The sequence below is a fragment of the Bubalus bubalis genome, chromosome 6 (assembly GCF_019923935.1).
Source record: "Bubalus bubalis isolate 160015118507 breed Murrah chromosome 6, NDDB_SH_1, whole genome shotgun sequence".
Taxonomy (NCBI): domain Eukaryota; kingdom Metazoa; phylum Chordata; class Mammalia; order Artiodactyla; family Bovidae; genus Bubalus; species Bubalus bubalis.
In genome coordinates, this window is record NC_059162.1 from 82628415 (window position 1) to 82654744 (window position 26330).

Here is a 26330-nt window from a genome sequence, read left to right on the forward strand (position 1 = left end):
CTGACTTAGAGGGAATGCATTCAGTCTTTTCACTATCAAGTATGATGTTTGTAGATTTTCCATAGATGTGATACAGTATTTTGAGGAAGCTTCTTTCTAGTCCTAACTTTTCGAGTGTTTTCATCAGGGAAGAATATTGGATTTTATATTAATAAAATGATTTCTCTGCTTTTATTGAGATGACTTGTCTGGGTTTTGTCCTGTAGTCTTTTTGTATGGTGTATTGCATTTAGAACCTGTTTCCTAGTATTTTGTATAGTGATTTTGCTTCTATTAATATGTTCCTGAGGGATATTGGTGTGTAGTTTTTCTTCCTTTTAATTTCTGATTTTGGTATCAGGATAATACTGGTGTCATAGAAATGAATTGTGAATTCTTATTTCTGTTTTTGGAAGAGTTTGTAAACAGCTGGTGTTAGTTTTTCATTGAAAGTTTGAAAGTTTTCAGTAGTGAAGCCATTTTGGCTTGGTCATTTCTTTGTGGTAAGTATTTTCTTTACTAATTAGATCTATTATTTTAGATCTATTCATGTTTTCTCTCCCTTCTTGAGTCAGTTTCAGTAATGTATATCTTTCTAGAAAAATACTCATTTCATTCAAATTATCTTATTGTTGTCTAATCTGTTGACCTATAGGTATTTGTAGTTTTTCAATATAATCCTTTTTCTAAGATTTGTAGTGCTGTTCCCTCTTTCATTCCTGATTTAAGTAATTTGAGTCCTTTTTATGTATTTGTTCTTCATCACTTTAGTTAAAGTTTTAAAAATGTTATCTTTTTGAAGAGTCCATGTTTGGTTTCAATGATTTTTTTTTACCTGTTGTTTTCCTAGTTTATATTTCATTTATTCCCATTCAACTGTTGTCTTTTTTGATACCCTTTCTAATGTTTGCTTTGGATTTAGCTTTCTCTTCTTTTTCTGGTTTCCTAAGATGTAAATTGGAGAAGGCAATGGCACCCCACTCCAGTACTCTTGCCTGGAAAATCCCATGGGCGGAAGAGCCTGGTAGGCTACAGTCCATGGGGTCGCTAACAGTCGGACACGACTGAGCGACTTCACTTTCACTTTTCACTTTCCTGCATTGGAGAAGGAAATGGCAACCCACTCCAGTGTTCTTGCCTGGAGAATCCCAGGGATGGGGGAGCCTGGTGGGCTGCCGTCTATGGGGTCGCACAGAGTCGGACACGACTGAAGTGACTTAGCAGTAGCAAGATGTAAATTAAGTTACTGATTAGAGACCTTTCTTTTTTAATATAAACATTTGCAACTATAAATTTCCATATGAGAGCTTCCTTAGTGATATATTAAATGTTTGGGGATTTTATATTTTCATTTTCCTGTATCTTAAGTGTTTTTTTAATTTCCCTTGTTATTTTGTCTTTGATTAATCAGTTATTCAGAAGTGCACTGTTTAATTTCCACATGCTTATGAATTTCCCAAATTTTCTTTTGTGATTGATTTATAGGTTAATTTCTGTTACTCTTGGAAAACATATCTTAGATGATTTCAGTCACTTGGAATTTATTGTTTTGTTCTGTAGCTTAGTGTATAGTCTTGTCTTGGAGAATTTCCTGTGTGTGCTTGAGAAGAATCTATATTATGCTTTTGTTTAGTGTAGTGTAGACTGTAGATGACTTTTAGATCTAGTTTGTGTATAGCTTTGTTTGTTTTCTATTTCCTTGTTGATCTTCAACATAGTTGCTCTATTGGTTTTGAATAGTAAGTTTATCTTACTAAGACTTTGAATGCAATTTATCTTAAATTCTGTTTCAAACTCAAGTGCTAAGACTGCGGGACCATTATAAGGTGACTAAAATTTACATTATGTGAATATATTCTAGTAAATATATAGTGCCTCTCTATGTGCTTTTCATAGCTCATCTTTGGTTATTTGCATAATCTTTACGTGGTAGTGATTTATTTTACACTGGAGAAGTTTTAAGAGAGAACCCAAAGATTTAGGTGAAATGTTTCCTTACAGATCTCTCCAGAAGTTAAATTCTTCTACTGTAATCAGTATGCTGAAGGGACAGTTTTCACCTTTAGTGGATATTTTCCTGTGTTTGTAAAGCTGATACATTTTAAATATCATGGAAATGAATATCTTGCTTTTTTCCCTTGGTAGAACGAAAGGGGTCTTGGTCCGAGAGGAGGAATTCTAGTATTGTTGGGAGAAGATCACTTGAAAGGACAACGAGTGGAGATGATGCTTGTAACTTGACCAGCTTTCGACCTGCTACTCTCACAGTAACAAATTTTTTTAAGCAGGTATTGTTCTGTCATGGAGGAATTCTAGTGGGCTACTTGTACATACATTTTTCTTGACTCCAGAAAAATCATAATTGTCCATGTAGTACATGTACATGTAATAATTGATTGTGCTTTCAAGAAGTTAAAAAAGCATTAAGATTAAAAATAAAAAGTATAATAAAAAATAATTAATATTATATGTGTTGTTTTATCATATTAATTTAAATGTTGATGTTGACTAGTAATGCTTAAGAATCAGTCATCTATATCTGTATCCTATTTCTTAATTTTAATATTTTAACTTTTCTTAAGCATTGATGGTTTATGAATTTTCTTGGTCAATTAAACTTAGTGGGGTTATGTCTGTCCTCACCACCCAAGTTTTTTTAACCTGAAATCCCACATCCATGGTATATGGAATAGAAGTTTCAGGCTCTAGTAGTTTATTTTTGTGCTAAAATTATTTTTATAGGTGAGTTTATAAGTCTAAACAGTTCTCGATCAAAGATATTTTGTTCTTTGCAAGTATATTTTCTGTACTTCAACTTGTGAGTCAGATCAGTAGTTTTCAAATGCTGGTCATTATCCATTAATGGTAATATAAATTTAGTAAATAACACTCAACTTAAAAAAATAAAAGTAACAAGTTGAATAAAAAATTAATAGTGCATTGCACTTCATGAAGTTAAGTATTGCTTCAGTAGGCTTTTTTCCCTCTAAGTTTTGCGTGTGTGCATACCTGTCTGTATGTCCTTACGTGATGTATGTGCTACTGGATTTTGATGTAAAATGAATTTTATACTCTGAATTAAGATCAGAAGATTTTAGAAGTCTGTCTAAAGTAACCAAACAACCAGAACTATAATAAGAATGGGAGAAAAATTTGTATTTGTGTGATGATGAACTGTCGAAGGGTACCCTGCATATATTTTGGAGCAGATTAAAGGAAAAGGCTAAGTATTGTCTCAAAATTTCTCCTTCTGAGGTGTCACTCTAAATAGGAAAAGAAAATCCTAGCTTAGTGACACCTTGTAACTTGAGAGGGCAAGGTGTTTAGGGCAGCACAATCTGTGATTGTGATTTGACAGGTAGTCACCTACTTGATGGAGAAGACAGTGGCACCCCACTCCAGTACTCTTGCCTGGAAAATCCCATGGATGGAGGAGCCTGGAAGGCTGCAGTCCATGGGGTCGCTAAGAGTCGGACACGAATGAGCGACTTCACTTTCACTTTTCACTTTCATGCATTGGAGAAGGAAATGGCAACCCACTCCAGTGTTCTTGCCTGGAGAAGCCCAGAGACGGGGGAGCCTGGTGGGCTGACATCTATGGGGTCGCACAGAGTCAGACATGACTGAAGCGACTTAGCAGCAGCAGCAGCAGCACCTACTTGAGGCCCTTCTCACAGTTATGTATCAGTAGCCTTCACAGGCAGCTGTTCTGAGACACTCAAATGGAAAACAAAGCCGGTGAGAAGTGTCTGAAGTGGTAAGGGTCTTCTTATTGTGGTAATAGTGCAAGAAAGAGTCTAGAAAATGCCATAGTGTTACTTGGATGAGGTAATAGGCCAAACTTAGCTGTGGAAAGAGGGCAGTAGATGTACATTTCTCTTTTTCCTTCTTCAATTGGTGTTCCACTTCTGCCACTATTTCCTCAGTTCCTTTTTGGTTTAATTCAGCCTACTTTATTATTGAACTACTGTTGTAATCTCAAATCAGCAAGTCATCCAATCACCCACCCACTTGTTTCAACAGATGCTTTTTGAGCATTCACCATGTACTGAGCATCAATCCACCCACCTACCTACTTATCCAATACATATTTTTTGAGCATTCATCATCTACACAGCCCTATTGAGGACTAGTAACTGGAAACTGGAACAAAGTAATTATAAAAACTTATAAAATGATTTCTGGATATATGGAGAAATGGAAAGCACTTACACTTAACTTTTTGTGCAGTTCTATAATTTTTAACATGTATGACTTTTATAAGCATTTTTATAAATAGCTTGAATATTGTGTATCAGGCAAGTGCAAATTAAGTAAAAAAGCAGACATGACAAGTTTAATAAAGTAGAATTCAAGGTATAAGTTTCTCCTAAATAAGATACAGAAGGCAACTTTTTTTCTCATTTTGTTTTTTTAATTGATGAGTGATTACTGTCCATGATTTGATATAGTTATCAGGAGTGTTTATGTACAGATTTGAAATGTGTCAGGCCAACATGATTAGAAATGCATAAAGATTTAAAAATAAAAATTAAATCCATACATTATAAGGATATTTGTTCTATTGTTGACAGGTATAGAAGTTATATGTTGCTTCAGGAGCACATAGCAGTGAACCTGCAGTGTGGAGGAATGAGTGTCAGCTAGGCTTATCCATGTGTTTGGAGATTGATAAGAGTCAGTTGATCTAGACTGACTTCTGCTGCGAAAACTGAGATGATTCAGACTTTTTACATGTTGCGCACTCATAACATCTAGCAGGCCAGCTGGGTCGTGTTCTTATGGCAGTGACAAGTTCCAGAGAGGAAGCAAGCTTACTTTAGCAAGCATTTTTCAAGTCTCTATAAAATGTTTGTTTACTGGTTAGAACAAGTCACATGGCCAACCCTAGAGAAGGGAATTATGTCCCATGCAGCAAAAGGCATGGAAACAGGGAGTAAAAAGAATGGAAGCCATTAATATAATTGGTTTAACAAGTTAAGTAGACAGAAATAACTGAGTCTTGAGATAATCTGAATGTATTCTAAATAAGGGCCATTTAAATTTAAAGCTCTGTATTAATTTCTATACTCAAAAGGAGAGAATATACTGTTTCAGTGACTGATAGAACATTTACAATAGTTTAGTCATATATTCGGTCACTGAAAAAATCTTCATGAAGTCATATTCTCTAACTATAACTCAGTAAAGCTAAAAACCATTTATACAAGTATTAACAAAAATCTCTAACTGCTTGAAAGGTAAAAATCACTATTTAAAATAATGGGATAAAAGAAGATCCATTCTGTATCCTGCTTAGAATACAATAGTGAACTACTGGGATCTGGCTCAAGGTGAACTCACAGTAATAAAGGAGCCTTAAATATATTTATTACCAAATAAGATAAAAAGATACTGTATGAACTATGGATTAAAAAAAAATAAGATGTCAAATGCAGAAGGTTTGGATTAATAAAATCTAAAGACTGTTAAATAAAAGAAAAAAGTCAATCACTGCCTATTTTAACTGTAAGAAAAAAATTACAATAAATTGGAAATTCTTTGTTAATTAGACCTGGTCTTGTTTTTTGTGTGTGTCTCCCCATTGATTGAGGTCCCTTTGGAGTTTTCTTTTTAGTCGTATTAACAGGATAGTTATGGTTTTTTTAAGGGTATTTTTTTGTTGTTCTTTTTTTCTTTTCATTTTCAAATTTAGCCAATGCTCTGTATTTTGCTTTTATATTTTGGCAATATAAAGTTGCAAAGACAAATGAAAATGCAAGTGGAACAAATTTAAAGACTGTCATTTAGATATATATGTGTATATGTATACATATATATGTCTTTTCTGTCTACATTCATTTCTTCATCTGCTTCTAACTTGCATTGATTTTTCTATATTTTAGAATGCCCTGTAGTACCTTATAAACATAGATAATGAGCTGTAAATAAATCTATAAAGCTAAAACATAGATAGCAATATTGTAGCTTAATATAATTTAAAAGCATAGAAAGAAGAAAATAATTTAGCATATTTATTTTTAATCATAATTGTGTTAATTTAACTTTTCATTCAGACTAAGTTGAAGGAATAGGGGCAGGATTAATTAACAGGCAATAGAAATTTATTTTCAGTGTACTATATTTTTTTGATCAAATACTTTTTCTTCTATTTTTAATATTAGGAAGGAGATCGCTTAAGTGATGAAGATCTGTACAAGTTCCTTGCTGATATGAGAAGGCCATCTTCTGTTTTACGGCGACTAAGACCTATTACGGGTATTTAAACATTTTTGTGTAGACATGATGACAGCTATTATCATCATTAAAAATTGTATTTTTTGTAATAATGTGTTCATTTTTCTCATATCTGACCTGTATGTCTTTCTGTGCTTAATACCTGTCAGTCTCCTTCCTTCTACTGTTCTACTCTCATGTAGTCTAACAGTTTGGATGCAGGATTCAGTACCTTTGATAATTTGAGTACTGAAAGGAGAATAATGAATAATATTGTGGCTTAAAATTATTTTCTAGAGGGAAGAAAAATAACATGTAATGATAGATACTCAGAAATAGGTTTCTATTGTGATCAGAGCAAACTATTCCAGAGTAAAACTATTTTGAAGTCTACCAAGTTTGAGCAAACTCCGGGAGATGGTGAAGGACAGGGAAGCCTGGCGTTCTGTGGTCCATGGGGTTGCAAAGAGTCAGACATGACTGAGCGAGTGAACAGCAACCAAGTTTCGTTTAAACTGGCATTTCTCCTGTGGCCCAGTGGTAATGCAGGAGACACAGGAGATGCGGGTTTGATCCCTGGGTTGGGAAGACCCCCTGGAGGCGGGCATGGCAACCCACTCCAGTATTCTTGCTTGGAGAATCCCATGGACAGAGCTGGAGGGCTATAGTCCCTAGGGTGTCTTTTAAGAGTTGGACATGACTGAGCATGAGCACAAAAGTCTAAGCTAAATCATTTAATCTTTGAAATGTTGGCTTGTTTCCCTGTAAGATTCCTGTGTTTTTTTCCTTCTCCTTTGCCTCTTCCTTTCCATTCATTCATTCAGTAAGCATTTATTATTTTATCTTTTTATGTCTGCATTAGTAGTTTGAGATTTGATATGATGAAATAATTTAGAGGTCTGAGGTGATAGCAATTTTGATTTCTTTCCAGGCTTCTTGAAGAAATAGGATTTAAGTCCTTCCAAAAATACTTGTGTGAGGTTGTTATTTATTATATTTTTTATTTTATTTAAATTTTTTTGTTGGAGTATAATTGCTTTACAGTGTTGTATTAGCTTCTCCTGTGCAACAGTGTGAATCAGCTGTGTGTATATCTGTCCCTGCCCTTTTGAGCCTCCTTCCCCCTGACCGCCACCATCACAGAGCACCGGGCTGAGTTCTCTGTGTTACGTAGCAGGTTCCCACTGTGTGTTTACACATGGGAGTATATGTCAGTTCAGTTCTCTCAGTTCGTTTCACCCTCTCCTTCCTTACTGCCTCTTCCACGTCACATGTCTGTTCTCTATGACTGCATGTCTGTTCCTGCCCTGCAAACAGGCTTATCTATTACCATCTTTCTAGATTCCATACACATGCATTAATACAGGATACTTGTTTTTCTTCTTCCAAATTACTTCACTCTGTATGACATGTTTACATTGTTTTTATAATGTATTTTTTGTATGCAGCTCAGCTGAAGATAGACATTTCTCCTGCACCTGAAAATCCCCATTACTGCCTGACCCCAGAGCTGCTTCAAGTGAAGCCTTACCATGACAGTAGAGTTAGACCTACTAGAGAAATTTTGGAGTTTCCTGCAAGGGATGTCTATGTTCCAAACACTACTTACAGGTAACGCATTTTAATTTTGGAGAATTCCTGAAGTAAGGTACTGTATATTCTAATATTAATATAGAATGAAAGTCCTGCAAAATCCTTTGTAGCTTTGCTACTTATTTCATTTCTTCATGATTTTGCTAATAGCTGTAATGCATTTAGCTCTTACTGTGTAATAGGTATGTTAATTACCTTACATACTATATCTTATTTAATCCTTATAACTTGAGGTAGGTATTACCTTCATTTTAGAAGTGAGTAAACTGAGGGATAGAGAGTTCATACGTAACTCTGTTGGAGCTATCATGTGAATTGTGGGTTGTTAGGTTAAAACATTTGAACTTGTAGTTACTGTATTTCCTCAGATGTTCTTATTAGCAGAATCTAACATTACACATGAATTAAGTGTATGTACCTGTACTATGTTCTAATAATTAATCAACAGTATTTGGTGTAATTCTATAAGATCCGCTGGAGAAGGAAATCCACTCCAGTACTCTTACCTGGAAAATTCCATGGACTGAGAAGCCTGGTAGGCTACAGTCCATGGGGTTGCAAAGAGTCAGACACAACTGAATAACTTCACTTTCACTTTCACTTTCTGTATTACTCAGAATACTCGACATAAGATTGTTGGATAGGATTTTAGACTGAACGCTGCATAACTCCAGGGGTACCATTTACATGTTCTCTGTATGAATGAGGCTCCCTTTGTTTGTGAATGCTGAGACTAGGACTTGACATGTCTGTTGGGATATCCAGCAGGGCACCTCCGACACAAGTTTCTGCCTCAAATTCCTCACTTTAGTATATTTCATCACCATTTACCCAATTGCTGAGACAAAGTGTTTGGAATCAAAATGATTTCTCTTTTTTTGTATTCCTCACATTTACTCCTCCAAGAAGTTTTGTAGGCTCTGCTTCAAAATGAATCCCAAATCTAATGCTCCTTACCTCCTCCGTCTTTGAAATTCTACTTGTCACCATCCAGATCAGCACTGTCAAACAGAAATATAATGGGAGCCACATTTGTAATTTTCAGTTTTATAGTTTCTACATTAATAAACAAGTGAAATTAATTGTAATCATAGGTTATTTAATCCAGTATATCTAAGATAGTATCATTATACCATATAGTAAATGTCAAAAATTCTTTTGCTTTTTTCCACTCCTTTATCTTCAAAATCTGGTGTGTATTTTACACTAAAAGCACGTTTCAATTCAGATGCACTGCATTTCAAATGGTTTATAATCAATAGAACTAGATACTAGAATACTGGATGGCTGCTGATCTAGAGTTTTGTGTACATTTTTAAATTTGATCTTCTTACTTCTACCCATGCTTCAGTCAGTTCTCAACATTGTAGTCAGAGAGATTTTTAAAAGATATAAATCAGATCATTTGGTCCTGTGTCTTATTAAAGTCCTCCAATGTCTTCTATTTTAAGCAGAAAAATAATGAAGACTATAAGACTATATGATCTAGCTCTTGCCTTTCTCTAACTTCATATCCTACTAATCTCTACCTTGCTCATTTTATCCTCAATGGCCTTTTTATTCATCCTTGAATAAACAAAATTCTGCCCAAGATTTTTTTATTTTTTTCTTCTCTTTGCCTGTTGTGTTTTTCTCCAGATCGTCACATGACTTGATTCCTTATTCAGTCATATATCTGTCTACTTAAAGGTCATTCTCATCACCCTACCTAAAAGATCCATTGCTTCTCTCCTCCAGCTTTTACCCTTCCTTATCTTTATCATTATCTGGCATTACAATATGTATTGAGTTGTTATATGAATGTAATTACTGTAAAGGGCAAGGGTTTGTCTATTTTGTTTACCACTTTATCTCCAGCATATAGAATAGTGTGCTAGCACGTGGAGAGTACACAGTAATACTTATTAAATGTGTTAAGAAACATGACACTATATAGTGTTATGAATGGGATTTAGAGTCGCACAGGTATGGGTACGATATCTGACTCCACTGTTTACTGTTTAGTAGCTTAGAACAAATGACTTAGTTTATTGGCACTCAGTTTTATTATCAAATGTGGGGATGATAATACCTGTCTTCTTTTGTGAGGGTATAGAGCACAAACTATTGCATGTGATTGGCATTTAATGCGAGTAGAACTCCTGGAATATAAGATAAATGAAATATATACTGCTTTTAAAAGAAACATGTGTAAAAGAAAAAAAAAAAAAAACACGTTAAAAAAAAAAAAAGAAACAGGTGATACAAATATTCTCCTGTAAGTTTTCAGTTCAGTTCAGTTCAGTTGCTCAGTCGTGTCTGACTCTTTGTGACCCCATGGACTGCAGCACACCAGGTCTCCCTGTCCATTGCCAAATCCTGGAGTTTACTCAAACTCATGTCCGTTGAGTCAGTGATGCCATCCAACCATCTCATCCTCTGTCGTTCCCTTCTCCTCCTGCCTTCAGTCTTTCCCAGCATCAGGGTCTTTTCCAATGAGTCAGTTATTTGCATCAGGTGGCCAAAGTATTGGATTTTCAGCTTCAGCATCAGTCCTTCCAGTGAATATTCAGGACTGATCTTCTTTAGGATGGACTGGTTGGAACTCCTTGCAGTCCAAGGGACTCTCTAGAGCCTTCTCCAACACCGTAGTTCAAAAGTATCAATTCTTTGGCACTTAGCCTTCTTTATAGTCCAACCCTCACATCCATACATGACTACTGGAAAAACCATAGCTTTGACTAAACAGACCTTTGTTGGCAAAGTAATGTCTCTGCTTTTAAATATGCTATCTAGGTTGGTCATAACTTTTCTTCCAAGGAGCAAGCGTCTTTTAATTTCATGGCTGCAGTCACCATCTGCAGTGATTTTGGAGCCCCTAAAAATAAAGTCTGTCACTGTTTCCATTGTTTCTCCATCTATTTGCCATGAAGTGATGGGACCAGATGCCATGATCTTAGATTTCTGAATGTTGAGTTTTAAGTCAACTTTTTCACTCTCCTCTTTCACTTTCATCAAGAGGCTCTTTAATAGTTCTTCACTGTGTGCCATAATGGTGGTATCATCTGCATAGCTGAGGTTATTGATATTTCTCCTGGCAATCGTGATTCCAGCTTGTGCTTCATCCAGCCTATGAATTTTATATATATTTTATTATATATATATAGATATATGTGTATATATATATATGACTACTTAAAAGAACATGGAATAAAGAAGTGAGCCATGGTTGGTATTGAACAACTTAGATGTTATCAACCCTATCTCTTATCTAGTATAGGACTCTCATGCAGAACATTCCTAACTTGTGTGTATCTATCTTTCTTCTACTTGGATTATTTCAGAGACAGGGGAAATGAAAATTGGGGACTTTGAAGGATCTTTTCTTTCATTTTTCTATTTATCTTTTAAAATTTATTTACATATCTAGATTTTAAACAAATGATATGAGTGTACTTAGAGTTCACTTTGTGCCATAAGGCTTTAAGTTAAAAACAGAGGTCCTTCATCTTGTTCTAACCATCCTTTCCCTACCTTGATGTCTAATCTTTATTGTCAGTCACTATTGTCAATAGTGACTTTATGGTCTGTCCATTTTTGCTCCTTCTTTTGTTGTTTTACTCTTTGTTTTTAAATAACATGTTCATGCCAGTATTTCTTGATTCTCTTTCAATTTAAAATACCTACTGATTGCTATAGAAGGTGAAGATTTAACTCTGATATCCTCTTCCTTAAAAAAATACATATACTTGCATAAACCTTGAAAAAAAAATACTTGTCATCTCTGTAAAGCTTCTTGCAATACAGTAAAACCCATCAGATTATTTCCTCTTTTGTACCTTCCTTAGTCTCTTTGCAACTAAATTATATGTTAGTATGGCAGGGGAAGTTTTCAATGCTCACTTGGCTTACTGTAGAGTTGTTGTCTTGGAGCCTGTTGGCACCATTTTCCTAGAAATTCTGTTTGCATTTGTTTTGCAATGGAGTTCTTATTTCCCATCTATTTTTTGTTCTTGGTTTACTCATTATACTGAGAGCCTTCAGTATCTCCCTGGATTAAGGTGTTGGAAAGTACCTGGCACATATTAAATGCCCGATAAAAGTTAGTCATTAGTGTTAGGCTTAGTTGCTTATTTAAAGATAAACAGAGCCTTAAATCTTTTAGGTTGTAGGTTATTGCTTTGTCAAATAAACATAATCATGTTGTTAGACATATGATTGTCCTTGGGATTACACATATGAGTTTAGAAAAATAGTTTTTATGTTTGAGATGGAATCCTTGATTTTATATTTTCTAAAATGTCATTGAAACCTCATTTTGTAAAGGCTTACTGCTGCTGCTAAGTCACTTCAGTCGTGTCCGACTCTGTGCGACCCCATAGACGGCAGCCACCAGGCTCCCCCATCCCTGGGATTCTCCAGGCAAGAACACTGGAGTGGGTTGCCATTTCCTTCTCCAATGCATGAAAGTGAAAAGTGAAAGGGAAGTCGCTCAGTCGTGTCCGACTCTTAGCGACCCCATGGACTGCAGCCTTCCAGGCTCCTCCGCCCATGGGATTTTCCAGGCTTACTAGGGAGATTATTAATCTTATTTTCATGACCTTGAACTGCACATTTCACACCAGTTGAGTAATTTTGCCCTGTTTGATTTGCCATGAAAACACTTTGGACTTTGATAAAAGGCCAGCATTTGGTTACTTTCTTTTCCATTTTCAGAACTATGTTGGATGATCACTTAGTAGTAAATGCATAAGTACAGTGCTTGTGGTTCTTATGGGAAAAAAAAGACATTTGATTATTCTAACAGAATGTGGAATATGTAACAATATATTTGGAACAGGCTTTATAAGGAAGTAATTAGATACACAATAAATACTGATTCATGAATGCATTTTTGATTAATGAATAAGTTAATCGATTACTGTGAGTTATGCTATTAGGAAGAAAAAGTACAAGCATGAAAACATGCTGATACTACATTGAGAGTGTGTAAATTATACTACAGTAAGTAACCCTGATGCAAGAAATGTATATACTTGCTCTCAGTAAAATTTATACTAGTTCAGTGTAATCTCTTGGTATAGACATTTTGTAGTAATTCACTAAAAGCAAGTAAATAAGCTATCTTTGGTGCTCTTGGGATTTTTGCTGCTGTTTTTCACTATTTTAGTTTTATAATTTGCCAGATTTAATTTTCTGTCTTTAATTGCTAAGTGCCAGTTGAAGGGGTCCAGATAGTGATGCTGCAAGGTTTCAGAGAAAAGCCTCCATTTACTAGGATATTTGTGAAAGAAGTGAGATTATTTTTGCTTTGTTGTGGTTCAGTTGCTTAGTCATTCTGATTCTTTGTGACTCCATGGTCTGCAGCACTCCAGGCTTCCCTGTCCTTCAGTATCTCCTACAGTTTGCTCAAATTCATGTCTGTTGAGTTGGTGATGCTGTCTAACCACCTCATTTTCTGCTGTCCTCTTCTCCTTTTGCCTTCAATCTTTCCCAGCAGCGGGGTCTTTTCCAAATGAGTTATCTCCTTGCATTAGGTGGCCAAAGTATTGGAGCTTCATCTTCAGCATCAGTCCTTCCAATGAAGTGTTGATTTCCTTTAGGATTGACTGGTTTGATCTCCTTGCAGTCTCCAGCACTGAATTCAGAAGCGTCACAGGAGGCAGTGACCAAAACCATCCTGAAGAAAAAGAAATGCAAGAATGCAAAGACAACAAAAAAAGGTTGTCTGAGGAGGCTTTACAAATAGCTGAGGAATGAAGAGAAGTGAAAGGCCAGGGAGAAAGAGAGAGATATTAGAATCTTATTAGGATTTTATCTTAAATCTAAGAATTGTACCTTAAAATTGCACATGAATTATGTTTTCTACTTCATAAATCCACTTCATATAAAAATAGTTATTTCCTCCCTAAAACAAAAAAGTGGTATTCCTGGGAGATGTGTCATGTTAATCCCATGGGCTTGCATTTGTCATTTAGCTGTGCCCTCATAAGAATGTGTACCCCAATTAGAGGCGCATAAGCCTACAAAGCAAGATCCAGATCTCTTCCAGGTGTTCAGGGTTTCTAAAACCTGACCCCAAAATACTTGTTTAACCATTTACTGCCCAACACAAACCCTCGGCTCTAATCAAAATTATTTATTTCAAAACCCCACTGTATACTTTCCTAATACCATTTCATTTTTCTAGAATGCCTCCCTAAACCTTTCTGCTTGGTAAGGTCCTATATATACTTTAAGTAGCACGGGAAGACTGTACCACTTATATTATGACCTGAGAGCCATGTAATTAATTTTTCTTAAACTAGGTTATCATATGATGATAGATCTTCCTTTAGAACTGGGGTTCTTGGTACCCTTTGGGAGTCTTGTGAATCCTCTGGAAGTATGGTAGTGCCATTTAAGGTATATAAAGAAATGAGGAGAATGTGAAAAAATAAAAGGGAAGACCAGCAGAGGTAGTAAGGTTTTGATGGATTTGTTATTTGTAAGTTGAGTTTGAAGAGGCTATAGGATATCAAAAGGAGAAATGGCAGGTGGCAGTGGAAGAAGGGGAAGAAGGGGAACTGGAGAGAGAGAGATACGTAGATTTGGGAAGTTTATTCATGGAAAATAAATGAATCCATGAGAGTAGATAGAATTTCTGAGGTCCAAATAGATGTTTGAATATTTTACATGGGTTCACAGTGCTAAATACTAGGAAGAAATAGGGCATTAAAGATGGACTCAGGGACTTGCCTGTCAGTCCAGTGGTTAAGACTGCATTTCTACTGCAGAGGAAGTGCAGAATCTGCATGCTGCGCTGGCTCAGCCAGAAACAAAAGCAAACATGGAGAGTAGTAGTACTGTGGAAGCAAACTAGCTGAAGGTCAAGTTTGAGAAGAGAATATTGTTATTAGTAAATAGTAAAGAAATCAAAGGGAATGTGGACTCAGAGGTCACTGGATTCGACAGTTGTGTTAGTGGTGCAATTAGAACCCTTTCGGCAAATTAGTGAGGATCGAGGACATAATTTTGTGAAGCATAAAGAAAAAAATCCTTTCTCTAACAGAATTCTCTCTCAATTGGAGCTTTATATGCAGGAAAAAACTCAGTATGCCTGAAAGAAACAAAATGCAGCACATTATGTGAGAATTTTTAAAAATTGGAAAACTGAGAAAAAATTGTTATATTAAATAACATTATTTTACATTTGAAAGCTTCCTACTTTTGGGGGGGAAAAAAGGCCATTTTGGCACTCTTGCTTTCAAAGGTCAATTTTGACAGCTTGAATGTGGTTCTGAAAATGAAAACTATTTCCTGCCTTTATTCCTTTGTATGTTTTGGAACAAAATATTTGTGTAGGATCCACATAAATCATAAATATTTGAATGTGTCATGTACTAAAAATATATATTGAACAATTTAAAATACCTAATGGTGAATACTTATTGAGTAATGTGAGTCACTACATAACTTGGACACAACAACTCTGGAAAATTTTTAAAGAGATGGGAATATCAGATCACCTTACCTGCTTCTGAGAAACCTGTATGTAAGTCAAGAAGCAACAGTTAGAACCGGACATGGAACAGTAGACTTGTTCAGAATGGGAAAGGAGTACGTCAAGGCTGTATATTGTCACCCTGCTTATTTAACTTATATGCAGAGTACATCATGCAAAATGCCAGCCTGGATGAAGCACAAGCTGGACTCAAGATTGCTGGGAGAAAATATCAATAGCGTCAGATATGCAGATGATACCACCCTTATGGCAGAAAGTGAAGAGGAACTGAAGAGCCTCTTGATGAAGGTGAAAGAGGAGAGTGAAAAAGCTGGATTAAAACTCAACATTCAAAAAATGAAGATCATGGCAGCCAGTCTCATCACTTTGTAGCAAACAGATGGGGAAACAATGGAAACAGTGAAAGACTATTTTCTTGGGCTCCAAAATCACAGCAGATGGTGATTGCAGCCATGAAATCGAAAGACCCTTGCTCCTTTGAAGAAAAGCTATGACCGACCTAGATGGCATATTAAAAGCAGGGACATTACTTTGTCAACAAAGGTCTGTCCTGTCAAAGTTATGGTTTTTCCAGTAGTTATGTATGCATGTGAGAGTTGGACCATAAAGAAGACTGAATGCCGAAGAATTGATGATTTTGAACTGTGGTGTTGGTGAAGACTCTCTTTTAAGAGTCCCTTGGACAGCAAGGAGATCAAACCAGTCCATCCTATAGGAAATCTGAATATTCATTGGAAGGACTAATGCTGATGCTGAAGCTTCAATCCTTATGCCACCTAATGGGAAGAGCCCACTCATTAGAAAAGACCCCGATGATGGGAAAGATTGAAGGCAGGAGGAAAAGGGGACGACAGAGGATGAGATAGTTGGATGGTATCGCTGACTCAATGGACATGACATTGAGCAAGCTCTGGGCGATGGTGAAGGCCAGGAAACCCTAGCATGCTGCAGTCGATGGGGTTGCAAAGAGCTGGACATGACTGGGTGACTGAGCGACAATGATGACAGAACTTCGGCACTATCCTTTTTTTCTTTTTTTAAAAAAATTAGTCTTTAAAAATTGAATTTAATTCAGGATTTTATTTCTCTTTGATGGTTTCTTTAGAAACTTAAAATAAATACTGACAAAAGATATTACGGTCAGAATATCCTCTAATTATCCTTAAGTATTTAGAATTTAAATTATTTAAATTAGAAACAGCACAATCATACTCCTATTAGATGTCAATAAAAAACTACAAGAATGTAAATGTCTGTAATTTAGAGGACTGAGTCTTTAATTAATTTGGAAATGTTAACATTCCTCAGACTGTTTAATCATTCAGTAACTTTTTATGATTCTTAATTCTCTTTGAAAACCTCCAAATTAGTATTAGACTTACACTGTGTCCAAGGGAAATAAATTATTAAACTTTAATTTGATGTCACAAACACATTCTTCCTTACTGTATTTTGACAAGATCACCTTAAAATTATTTGTTTTTCACAACATTAGGAGTTATAATATGTATAGAGTCCAGACAATATGCAATGCGGGAGACCCTGGTTCGATTTCTGAGTTGGGAAGATCTGCTGGAGAAGGGATACCCACTCCAATATTCTTGGGCTTCCCTGGTGGCTCAGCTGGTAAAGAACCCACCTGCAGTGAGGGAGGCCTGGGTTCCATCCCTGGGTTGGGAAGATCCCTTGGAGAAGGGAACAGCTACCCTCTGTAGAATTCTGGCCTGGAGAATTCCATGGACTGTGTAGTCCATGGGGTCGCAAAGAGTGGGACATGACTGAGCGACTTTCACTTTCAGGAGTTAAAATATGTATAGAGTCCAGACAAGTTAACAAATAAGGTACAATGATACTTGATATTTAAAGTCAGTATGACTTAGCAGTTATGATCTACTATATTTAACAGTGTGAGCCTATTTCAATACAGTATTTCATCCTGCTTCATTTGGCCTCATAAATAAAACATACCAAACATTTACTCCAAATTATTTTGTTGCAAAATTAGTATCAATTTTAAAATCCATGTTACTGATTTTCACATGTAAAATCAACTTATTTAATTTTAGTTTTGAAATTAATATTACATCATTTAAGAATTGTACAATTATTAATTGTTTATATTTATTCAAGTGTAGAATTTTAGCAAGAAAAGTATTTTTTTAACTGAAGAAGTTGTGCAGTTAGCTAACAAGATGACTTTAAACATAAAAATTTTTTTTATTTTATTTAGGGCGGTGTTTTGAAATTTCATCCAGTGGTTAAACTTTAGAATCAAATTCTAAAATTTGATTCACACATCACAAAATATATGACTAAATGATTGTCATAAAATTTTGATTGAGAACGGTAAATGGTGTTCTTTGAAGTGATGTGATGATATGTTTAATATTAAGTTGGTAGTGGCTTTAATATAAAGAATTTATTTCTAAGCCTTCTATTAGGGGTTCAATACTGGATTTCTAAGCCACTATAATATGGGATGAGTTTAACGTTTAATTTATTGGTTTTTACATTTGCCTCAGTTCATTAAGAATTTTCTGAATCTGATGGATGTATCAGCATTTTGGTTGCTTTGATGGAGTACAGCCTTCCATCTTGAGACTTCCAGCATATTCCTCCTTTCCTCTCTGGCTTAGCTTTTGCTTTTGGCTTGTTGTATTTACCATTTAGGTTGTTTTCCCCACATACATCATGGCACCACCAGCCTCCTAAAAAGGATAGATACACAGTTTAATAGATACAGACTCATATATAGTTGCTATTATATTTACCTGGTGAGTGCATCTTCAGTTATATGCATAGTTTCCAATTTTAAATGATTTATATGTCTCATACATCTGATCAAAAATAAAATATCTGAGAAAGGTTAGAGGTAAAATGCATAATCGAACTAGAATCAAATTACCACATATGTTAGAAGACATTTACGTACAGAGAAAATGTTTATTTTGGATTCGTATTTTAAAGAGTTGACATTGAAAGATATTAGCTATTACTCTGGAAAGGTATTTTGAAGATATGAAAATAAACTTTTGATATTAGGAAGAGGATACCTGAATTACTTTCTGGACAGTTGAAATGTCCTTTTGCTTTGTGATCCCAAGTAGAAAACATCAAGTCTTTGTGTTCCGGAAATGCCTTGGGGCCATTGCCAGAAATCTCAGCTAGATGTAGTGTATAGTTGGTTTCGTGATCTCCCAAGTGAAAAGAGTATTCAGTATAATACTTGTCTTTCCAGTCTTCTAGCTCGATTCGTAAGATATAGTTAGATTGCTTTACTATGGAGTATATCTTTTCTAAACCCAACCAAAATTCTCCTGAAAAAAAAAAGTTGTAGAAATCTGTGGATTGTTAACTGTAGATGAGGCAGTGACCATTTATTTTGAGAGTTTTTATTTTTATTTTTTTGCTGTAAGTAGCTTAATTGTTTTCATCTTGAATCCTTTGATTATTTTAGAGTTTCTTAAAATATTTGTTTTAAAAACAGTTTTATTGAAGATAGTTATATTACAACAACTGTGAAAATATGAATGGGCTGCCTATAGTCTGATTATCCATTCTAAACTGGATATTATCAGGCATATTTCACAGGTGAAACCTATTAGACTATTACAAGTATTTATAGGGCTGGTCATTGGTAAAATGTTATCTAACTTTTGGGTCCTTATGTATACTGGCTTTATAATCAGCTGGGTTTTTTTTAATACCCATATACTATGAAGAGATTTGTTAAGTATTTCTAGAGACTTGGATAATAATGTTATTTTCCTCTCATATAGTCTTGGCCTTTGTTATTTTCTTGGTATATATGTTTTCCTTGTAGAAAATGAAGGAAATAAATTTTTAAAATAAAAAACATTATTCTTAATAACTTTTTGCTGTAGTTTAAAACATTTTATTTGGAATGAAAAACATAACATAAATACAAACAGTTCTCTTTAATCACCACAATTAATCTCTCTTTAATTATCCCTTTTATTAAAGCATTTAAGGGAAAAAAGTCAGAATTTCTTTACTGCTATTGAATCAGTATATTTCATTTTAAGAATTGCAAACTACAAATGGCTTACGTCCTTGAAGAAATAAATGAATATTCTGGACTGTCACTCTTAGGAGAAGACTTGATCCTACAAAGCATATCACTGATTGTACCTTTTAGTTTGGGATTTAATTGGTAGTTTGAATCTAAAACTGTTTAAGTAGTCAAATAGTCCTGAATATTTAAAAACTTGCCATAATAATGGATGTTACCCATTTTATGAATGAGTACATGGCATAACTCATGGATTTTTATAATGTGCTTTTTGGATTTTAAACCTCTATCTTATTTTTATTTAGTTTATTTTATTTTTTACCTTATTTATTTTGTGATCAAAATATAATAATTTGCATTGAATTACCTAAATTTATTTTAAAATTTATTTAAAATTTATTTTAAAATTTAAAATTTATTTTAAAATATTTAAATTTATTTATTTAAAAATTAATTTTAAATTAATTTAAATAAATTACCTAAATTTATTTAAACACATTGTATAATATACATTTATAATATTTAAGTAATTGAAATCTAAACATTTTGTTTAGATCTGACAGTTGACAGCTTCTTTGTACCTTCCAACTTCCAAATAGTTGATATCTAAAATGTTAATAAGAAAGCAGAGTGACCACTGATAGGATGGTTTTCTTTGTAGCTCCTTCATAGCATTTACTACTTATTTGAAACATATAGTACTTTTAAATCAAAATTATCTTTTAAAATCATAATTATGATAATCAGAAGCCATCCAGTTAAATTGTGCTAAGTATATACATAGAACAGACATGTAATTATGGAAAGTATAATTCAAAAAAAGACAATGGTAATAAGTTCAGTACTTACAAATGTGTAACTGTTTGCTAATAATTTCTAAGAAGGCTGGGACTGTACCTCATTCATTGTATTTCTAATGCCAAATCCACAGTGGGCTTTATTAATATATTTTTAATAAATATGTTTTAGTTAACAAGTGAATTAATGTATGAAGTCATCTTACCATCAAGTCTCCCAAAACCATACTTGTAGTTTTCCCAGGTTTCATTGAAGTTTTGTGATCCATCTATTCGATGTTGAATTAATGTCCATGAACTACCTGAATATAATGAACAAATTGTATTTTCAGTAGACTGATGCTGATAGTTGTAACAAAATACTGTTTTTTTGTTTGGTTTTTATTGGTGGATGTATAAGGTAGTTATTAACATTGTTGTGGTAGTATTTTATTATTTATTGTGGGCCCAAGAAGTTAAATGAAGGGCAACCAATTAATTTGTCTTAATAAACTTATTGACAGCAGTCATTTTAGATTGTTTTTTAGAAAAAAAGATGGAGAACATTGAATGAATGCATAAGTAAATATATAAATAAGACAAATGTATGTACTAGATCTAGTACAAATATATGTGCTAGATACAGATATACAGATATATATCTAGATCTAGATATATATAACTACTTGTGTTATATATATTTTATTTTATGTGTATTCAGGACAAAAATAAGAGAATTAGCCTGGTAGGCTGCAGTCCATGGGGTCGCTAAGAGTCAGACACGACTGAGTGACTTCACTTTCACTTTTCACTTTCATGCATTGGAGAAGGAAATGGCAACCCACTCCAGTATTCTTGCCTGGAGAATCCCAGGGACAGAGGAGCCTAGTGGGCTGCCGTCTATGGGGTCGCACAGATTTGGATACCACTGAAGCGACTTAGCAGCAGCAGCAGCAGTCTTACTAATAGGTAGTGAGTGACCTTAGCTTACTTACTATTGTCTATTTCTCTTAGGCTGGTTTTACCTGATTTAACATCACAGTAGACATTAAAAACTTGAGAGTTGTTAGGTCTAATGGAGTAGATGCCACTTGTATGTTTGCCTTGGTTATAAATGATGGTACAATCAGCAGGAATGTCTAGAATCAACAAAATGTTATTACATAAGATACATTAGTAAAGAATGATATCTTTAGAGCTTAAGATTTTAGTTGAAATTCTATGGAATTGTGACTGTCGTCTTTAGCCTTTTTTAGTAATGTGTTATTGAAAAACTATTTTATGCTAAAACATTTTTATTAGATGGCATGTTATATGAAGAATATCAAATAGTTATTACCAAACTGTTTTTTTTTTTTTTTTTTTTTTGAGAAAGCGACAAAATGAGAATTTTAAGTGTCCTTTCCCCTAGACCTAGGAAAAACAAATAAAATTCCACGTATGAGATATTAGTATAGTGCTTGGTGCGTACTAGGTTGTCAACAGATTAATGTGGAAAGAGTGAACATATATAGAAGAAACTAACAAAGACCTTTTTTTCCCCTCTATTAATTACATTAAAAATAAATGTGTTTTGAAAATATATCATTTTTTTGTTGAAGCTTGGTTGAGAATGGAGACTTTGTCTCCCCATCTTTTTGCTTTTTGTATGGAAAGTAGAAATCTTGAAGAGAATGCCATAATCTTTCCATGCATATTCAACAATTGTTAACATTTTACCTTATTGCTTTATAAACAAATATGTACAAATATGAATTTTATTGTGCTATTTGAAAGTCATTTGCAAACATCATGACCCTTAATCCCTTAGATACTTTTGCATGCATCTCTTAAATGCTCTTAAACATGAGATTATTCTCTTACATAACTGTAATACCATTTTCCATCTAAGAAAAGTAATGATTATTACCTAATAGCAAGTCTATATTCATATTTCTCTGATTGTCTTAAGAATGTTTTATTGGGTTTAAAAAAATCACTAAGATCCAGTTTAGGTTGACACATATTTGTTGAATGTATCTCTACTCTCTTTTAGTCTAGAACAGGCTCTGAGAATAGGGATTTTTGATAGAAATGTCAAAGATAGAAGAAAAATTTGATAATAATAGCTTCAAGACGGAAATGCAGCAAATTATCTTACCGTCATGTTCTACATTTTTTGTTTCGTTCGAGTGAAAAGAGGGAGTAGTTCTTGGTGCTCTTGGTTTAGAAGAAAGAGAATTTTCTGTGGATTCTTTAATACCAGTTCTTCTTAACTGATAAAAGAATACGAATCTACTTTAAAAAATTTGAATATTTAATTAGGGGAAATCTGAGTTCATAATATATTATTGTTTTCAATGATAAGAGGGATAAATAATGCTATACATATTATACAGACTTCCTGTTCTCAAAATATTTAATTAGGCACATTATTTAATGAGTTCAAAAAATAAAGATACGGAGGCAAAAAACAGAAATTGATCAAAAAACAGCAAGACCAAAGGTAGAGACTTTGCTTAAAGTATTTTAATATATTCTATTTATTTATATGAATGTAATATATATTCTGTTCAGTGACAGATTCAAATTTCATAATTCTCAGTTGTAGGTCTTAAGATATAATAATAGTAATTTGAACAATGTTGCTTTCTTGATAGTTTTTTGACGTGTAAATGTATTTGTAGAGGTAGCACATTGGCAGGTTTATTTGTTTGCTTTTCATATATTTAATATTTCATTGTCTGTTTTGCTGGGTTTGCAATTTATTGAATGATAGTTTGTGTTATTGATGACTTGAAAAAAGCAGAGTATATAATATCTTGTGTTAATAGTGTTAGTTTTTTTGATATCAGCATAAATGGCATTTCTTAGGATACAATTCACAAGGCTCTCTTGTAAGGTTCACTTATTGTATGTTTGTCTTTTCTACTAAGTGACTGTGGTCTTAGAGTAACTTAACTTTAGAGTTTGGTTTGTAAATTTAAATTTGAGTAAGTTGTGTCAGATGATCTAAGGCTTCTCCCGACTTAGAAATTTATTGTTTTAAATTCTTCATACATTTTATTACTAGACAAGATGTATACCATTTTATAATAGTGACATTTTACTTTTGTAAGTAGGTTCATTTGCTCATAGTAAAATATGTAGGAAAAAAGAGAAAAATAACATACAGTAAGACAGAAATTATGGGAATTAAAACTAGTTGGAAAAAACCCCTTTTTGGACAATTAGCAAAAATAGCCTACTAAATAATGATTGATAAATTAGCAAAAGTAAGTTACTAAAATTATGAGTCGTAAAATTACTAAACATAATGTTTGTTTAGTGGAAATTATAATATTTGTTTTATAGTCCTTGGCATCTATTTTTTAACCAGTTTCTTCAAGTCTGTATTATTTTTGAAATTCCTGAATGGCTGTTTAATAGTATTAATACTAATTAATATTTTTGAACTATGGTAGTGTATATTGGAATGCTTAGATTTTGGCATGGCTTTATTCCAAACAGGTATCTCCCTTCCTCACCTAGCCAGTTATTTATATTGTAGATTAAATTATACTGTTGGGTATTAAACTTTAATTATTAGGCATGTAGCTTCTAATAATTATAATAATATTTATCACAGCAAGTTTATATTGACTTGTTTGTACTAAATGTGACATTACCTTTATTAACTCAGCATGTATTTATCAAGTGTTTACTATGTATCAGTGTTCTATATTTTGGGGTCTACAGCAATTTTAAAAAATGAGAAACTTCTGTATATGTGGATCTTACATTCTAGTGCAGGGACAGACAGAATAAATAACCAAATATATATATATATATATATTATATTAAATAAAGGTAAGTGTTAAGAGAAAAAAGAGAGTAATGAAAGAGGTAGCAAGTTTCAAGCATGGGTGTAGGGGATTGAAATGTCTGATTAAATTATCTGGAAAAGATTCTTTGAGAATTTTGTATTTGAGAAAGACCTAAAGGGAATAAGAGTGGGCCATGCCAATACCAAGATGAAGAGCATTCCAGACAGAGAGCAGCATAGGCAAAGGTCTGAGATAGCAACTTGTTTGATGTGTTTGAGAAGCAGTAAAAAGGCTAGTATGACTGTAGTAGAGGAAATGGAGTCAGTGAGATGATTAAGAATCATCCCAGTCTTTTTGGGCCACTGTGAGTGAGATGTGAAGCCATTGTAGGGTTTCAAAGAGAGACATAGTGTAATTTAAATTTTAAATGAATCTCTTTGGCTGCTATATTGAGGATGTACTTTGCATGAATTCTTTCTTTTTTCTCACAGCCATCCTATAAGACAGGTTCTCTTGGGGTTAAATAATTTATTCAAGGTCACACAAAAGTTTTAGAACCAGGATTCAAACCCAGGTAGTTTACTAGCTTCAGAGCCTGCAAACTTAACAGTCATGCTGATGTGATCGTTTTATTCATTATCCAGCTATAATTATTGTAAATAATTTTAGGGTCCGTATTTTCATAAACCTTATTTTTATGTAAAAGATTGGACATACTATTAAGATATTGACTTACCTGATTTTCTATTTCTTTTATTTGACTTTGCTGTTGGTTTAATTGTCTGTATTGTTCTTCCACAATCTGAAGAAGGTCTTTAATGCTATTATCTTGCTGTTCTACCAAAGTCTGGATATAGATTGTAGGTTGGTTAGAGATTTCTTTCTTTCCTGTTAAACTAGACTTTTTAATTTCCTATAGGACTGTCACAGTCTAATTTTTTGAACTAACAGTATATTAGAAAAATGAATACCAGCAAACCTTTTCCCCTTGCATGCTTCTTTCACATAGTACATACTTCTGTTTTTGTTTTTTATTTAAACTGTGCCATCTCTAAAATCTGATTTCCTGAACTTTAAACTACTTCAATTACATGGGGAAAAAAAACCCCCAGCATTTTAGTGTTTTCTATTTACTGTATTACTTTTATACATTTTAAAGATAAAATAGTTACACAAGTTATATTCCTTTAGCTTTTTACTCGCCTTCAGTAATTCACAATATTGTAATAGTTTAGTCTTATAAATTTCATTGCTTAACTGACTTGTAATCTTCATCTGAAATGCAAAGTTCAGTTATTTTCATAAATAATGTTAGGGAAACAAAAACCAGCTTGAAATTATAATAGGAAAATTTATTTCCTGGAGGCTTTTTTTTTTTTAATGAGAAAAATATAGTGTTTGAGCAGTTCAACTAAGTATTTCAAGTAGCATGTCTTAAAATATTTTTTTGAAAAGATCCACATTGAAAGCTTAATCATGCTCTTTAGTTTCTACTTACTTTAAGTGAAGTTACTTCCAGGTGTTCCTGAATTTGAGGTTGATTTTTAATTAAATCGGTTAATTGGTCCTCCAGGTATCTCACTTTCTGTTGCAGTAGAATTTTCTCTTCAAGGAGACTTTCAAGTTTTGAGTCGAGTTCAAGTGACATGTTCTTTACTTCTTCGTTTTTGACTTGCAGTTTGGATGTCGCTCTTCTAAGTTCCTTTTCTTCTTCTTTGATTTCATTGGTTTGCAATGATAAGTCATAAAAGGACTGATCAAATATGTTGAGTTTTTGAAATATGTCATTAATTTGGCCCTTAGTCTTATGAACAAAGTCTTTAAGACCATGTCCTAACTGAAGTAGGCCATTGGCTAAAATTTTTACATCATCTAACATAGCAAATCTTGATTTTGGCTCTGGAGATATAGAGTCAAGTGATGTATAGTCTTGGTCAGCTCTGGAAGAAATAACTAGAGGAGCAATAAAAAGAAAGAGCTTGATAGTGTACATTTTTATCCTAATTATTCACTTTCAAGCGATTTGGAATTTGTTTTTTTCCTGGGAGCATACCAAGACTTCTGAACTCTCTATATAACACTATTTGCCATAGACACAGTAAGGTTGGTGGGTCAATATAGTTAATCATTAAGCTGTGTAAACTTGTATGAATGTAACCTTCCAGACTGAGTTAGATCAATGCTAAATGAAATCAAAGAAATGAGCAACAACCTTAATTGATTATTTAAAATGGTTATTGTACTTAATTTTGCTGTATTGTAAACTGCATTTTTAGTGTTAGATCTACCTATTTTTAAAAGATCATTTTAATTTGTCATGATTTTTAAAGAGATTTACAAGTAAATATCAAACTCTTTTGACAGATAAATTCATCAGTAAAGCTGAGGAAAAATTAATGAATCAAGTATGCATTTCCTAAATTGTATTTTAGTTTTTTTTTTAAACAGTGATGATCCCCAAAAAT

The 26330-nt window shown here is 33.7% G+C and overlaps 2 protein-coding genes across 7 annotated transcripts in view; one reads left to right on the top strand and one right to left on the bottom strand.

The window, feature by feature from the left end:
- The window catches only part of DOCK7 (dedicator of cytokinesis 7), a 189127-nt gene that overhangs the window by 53441 nt on the left and 109356 nt on the right, over window positions 1-26330 (top strand). For all 6 annotated transcript variants that reach the window (XM_025288575.3, XM_006055930.4, XM_006055931.4 and 3 more), the window contains exons 12-14: window positions 2125-2267; window positions 6144-6237; window positions 7644-7806. In XM_025288575.3, the coding sequence (XP_025144360.2) occupies window positions 2125-2267; window positions 6144-6237; window positions 7644-7806 (400 nt within the window). The remainder of the gene's footprint in view (window positions 1-2124; window positions 2268-6143; window positions 6238-7643; window positions 7807-26330) is intronic.
- ANGPTL3 (angiopoietin like 3) lies at window positions 17752-25858 on the bottom strand. The gene is made up of 7 exons (XM_044944902.2): window positions 25364-25858; window positions 24602-24712; window positions 22221-22335; window positions 21106-21219; window positions 20308-20403; window positions 18325-18588; window positions 17752-17979 (listed from the first exon to the last, which is right to left on the bottom strand). Exons 1-7 carry the CDS (start codon window positions 25856-25858, stop codon window positions 17798-17800), a joined length of 1377 nt encoding a protein of 458 aa, XP_044800837.2. The 3' UTR covers window positions 17752-17797.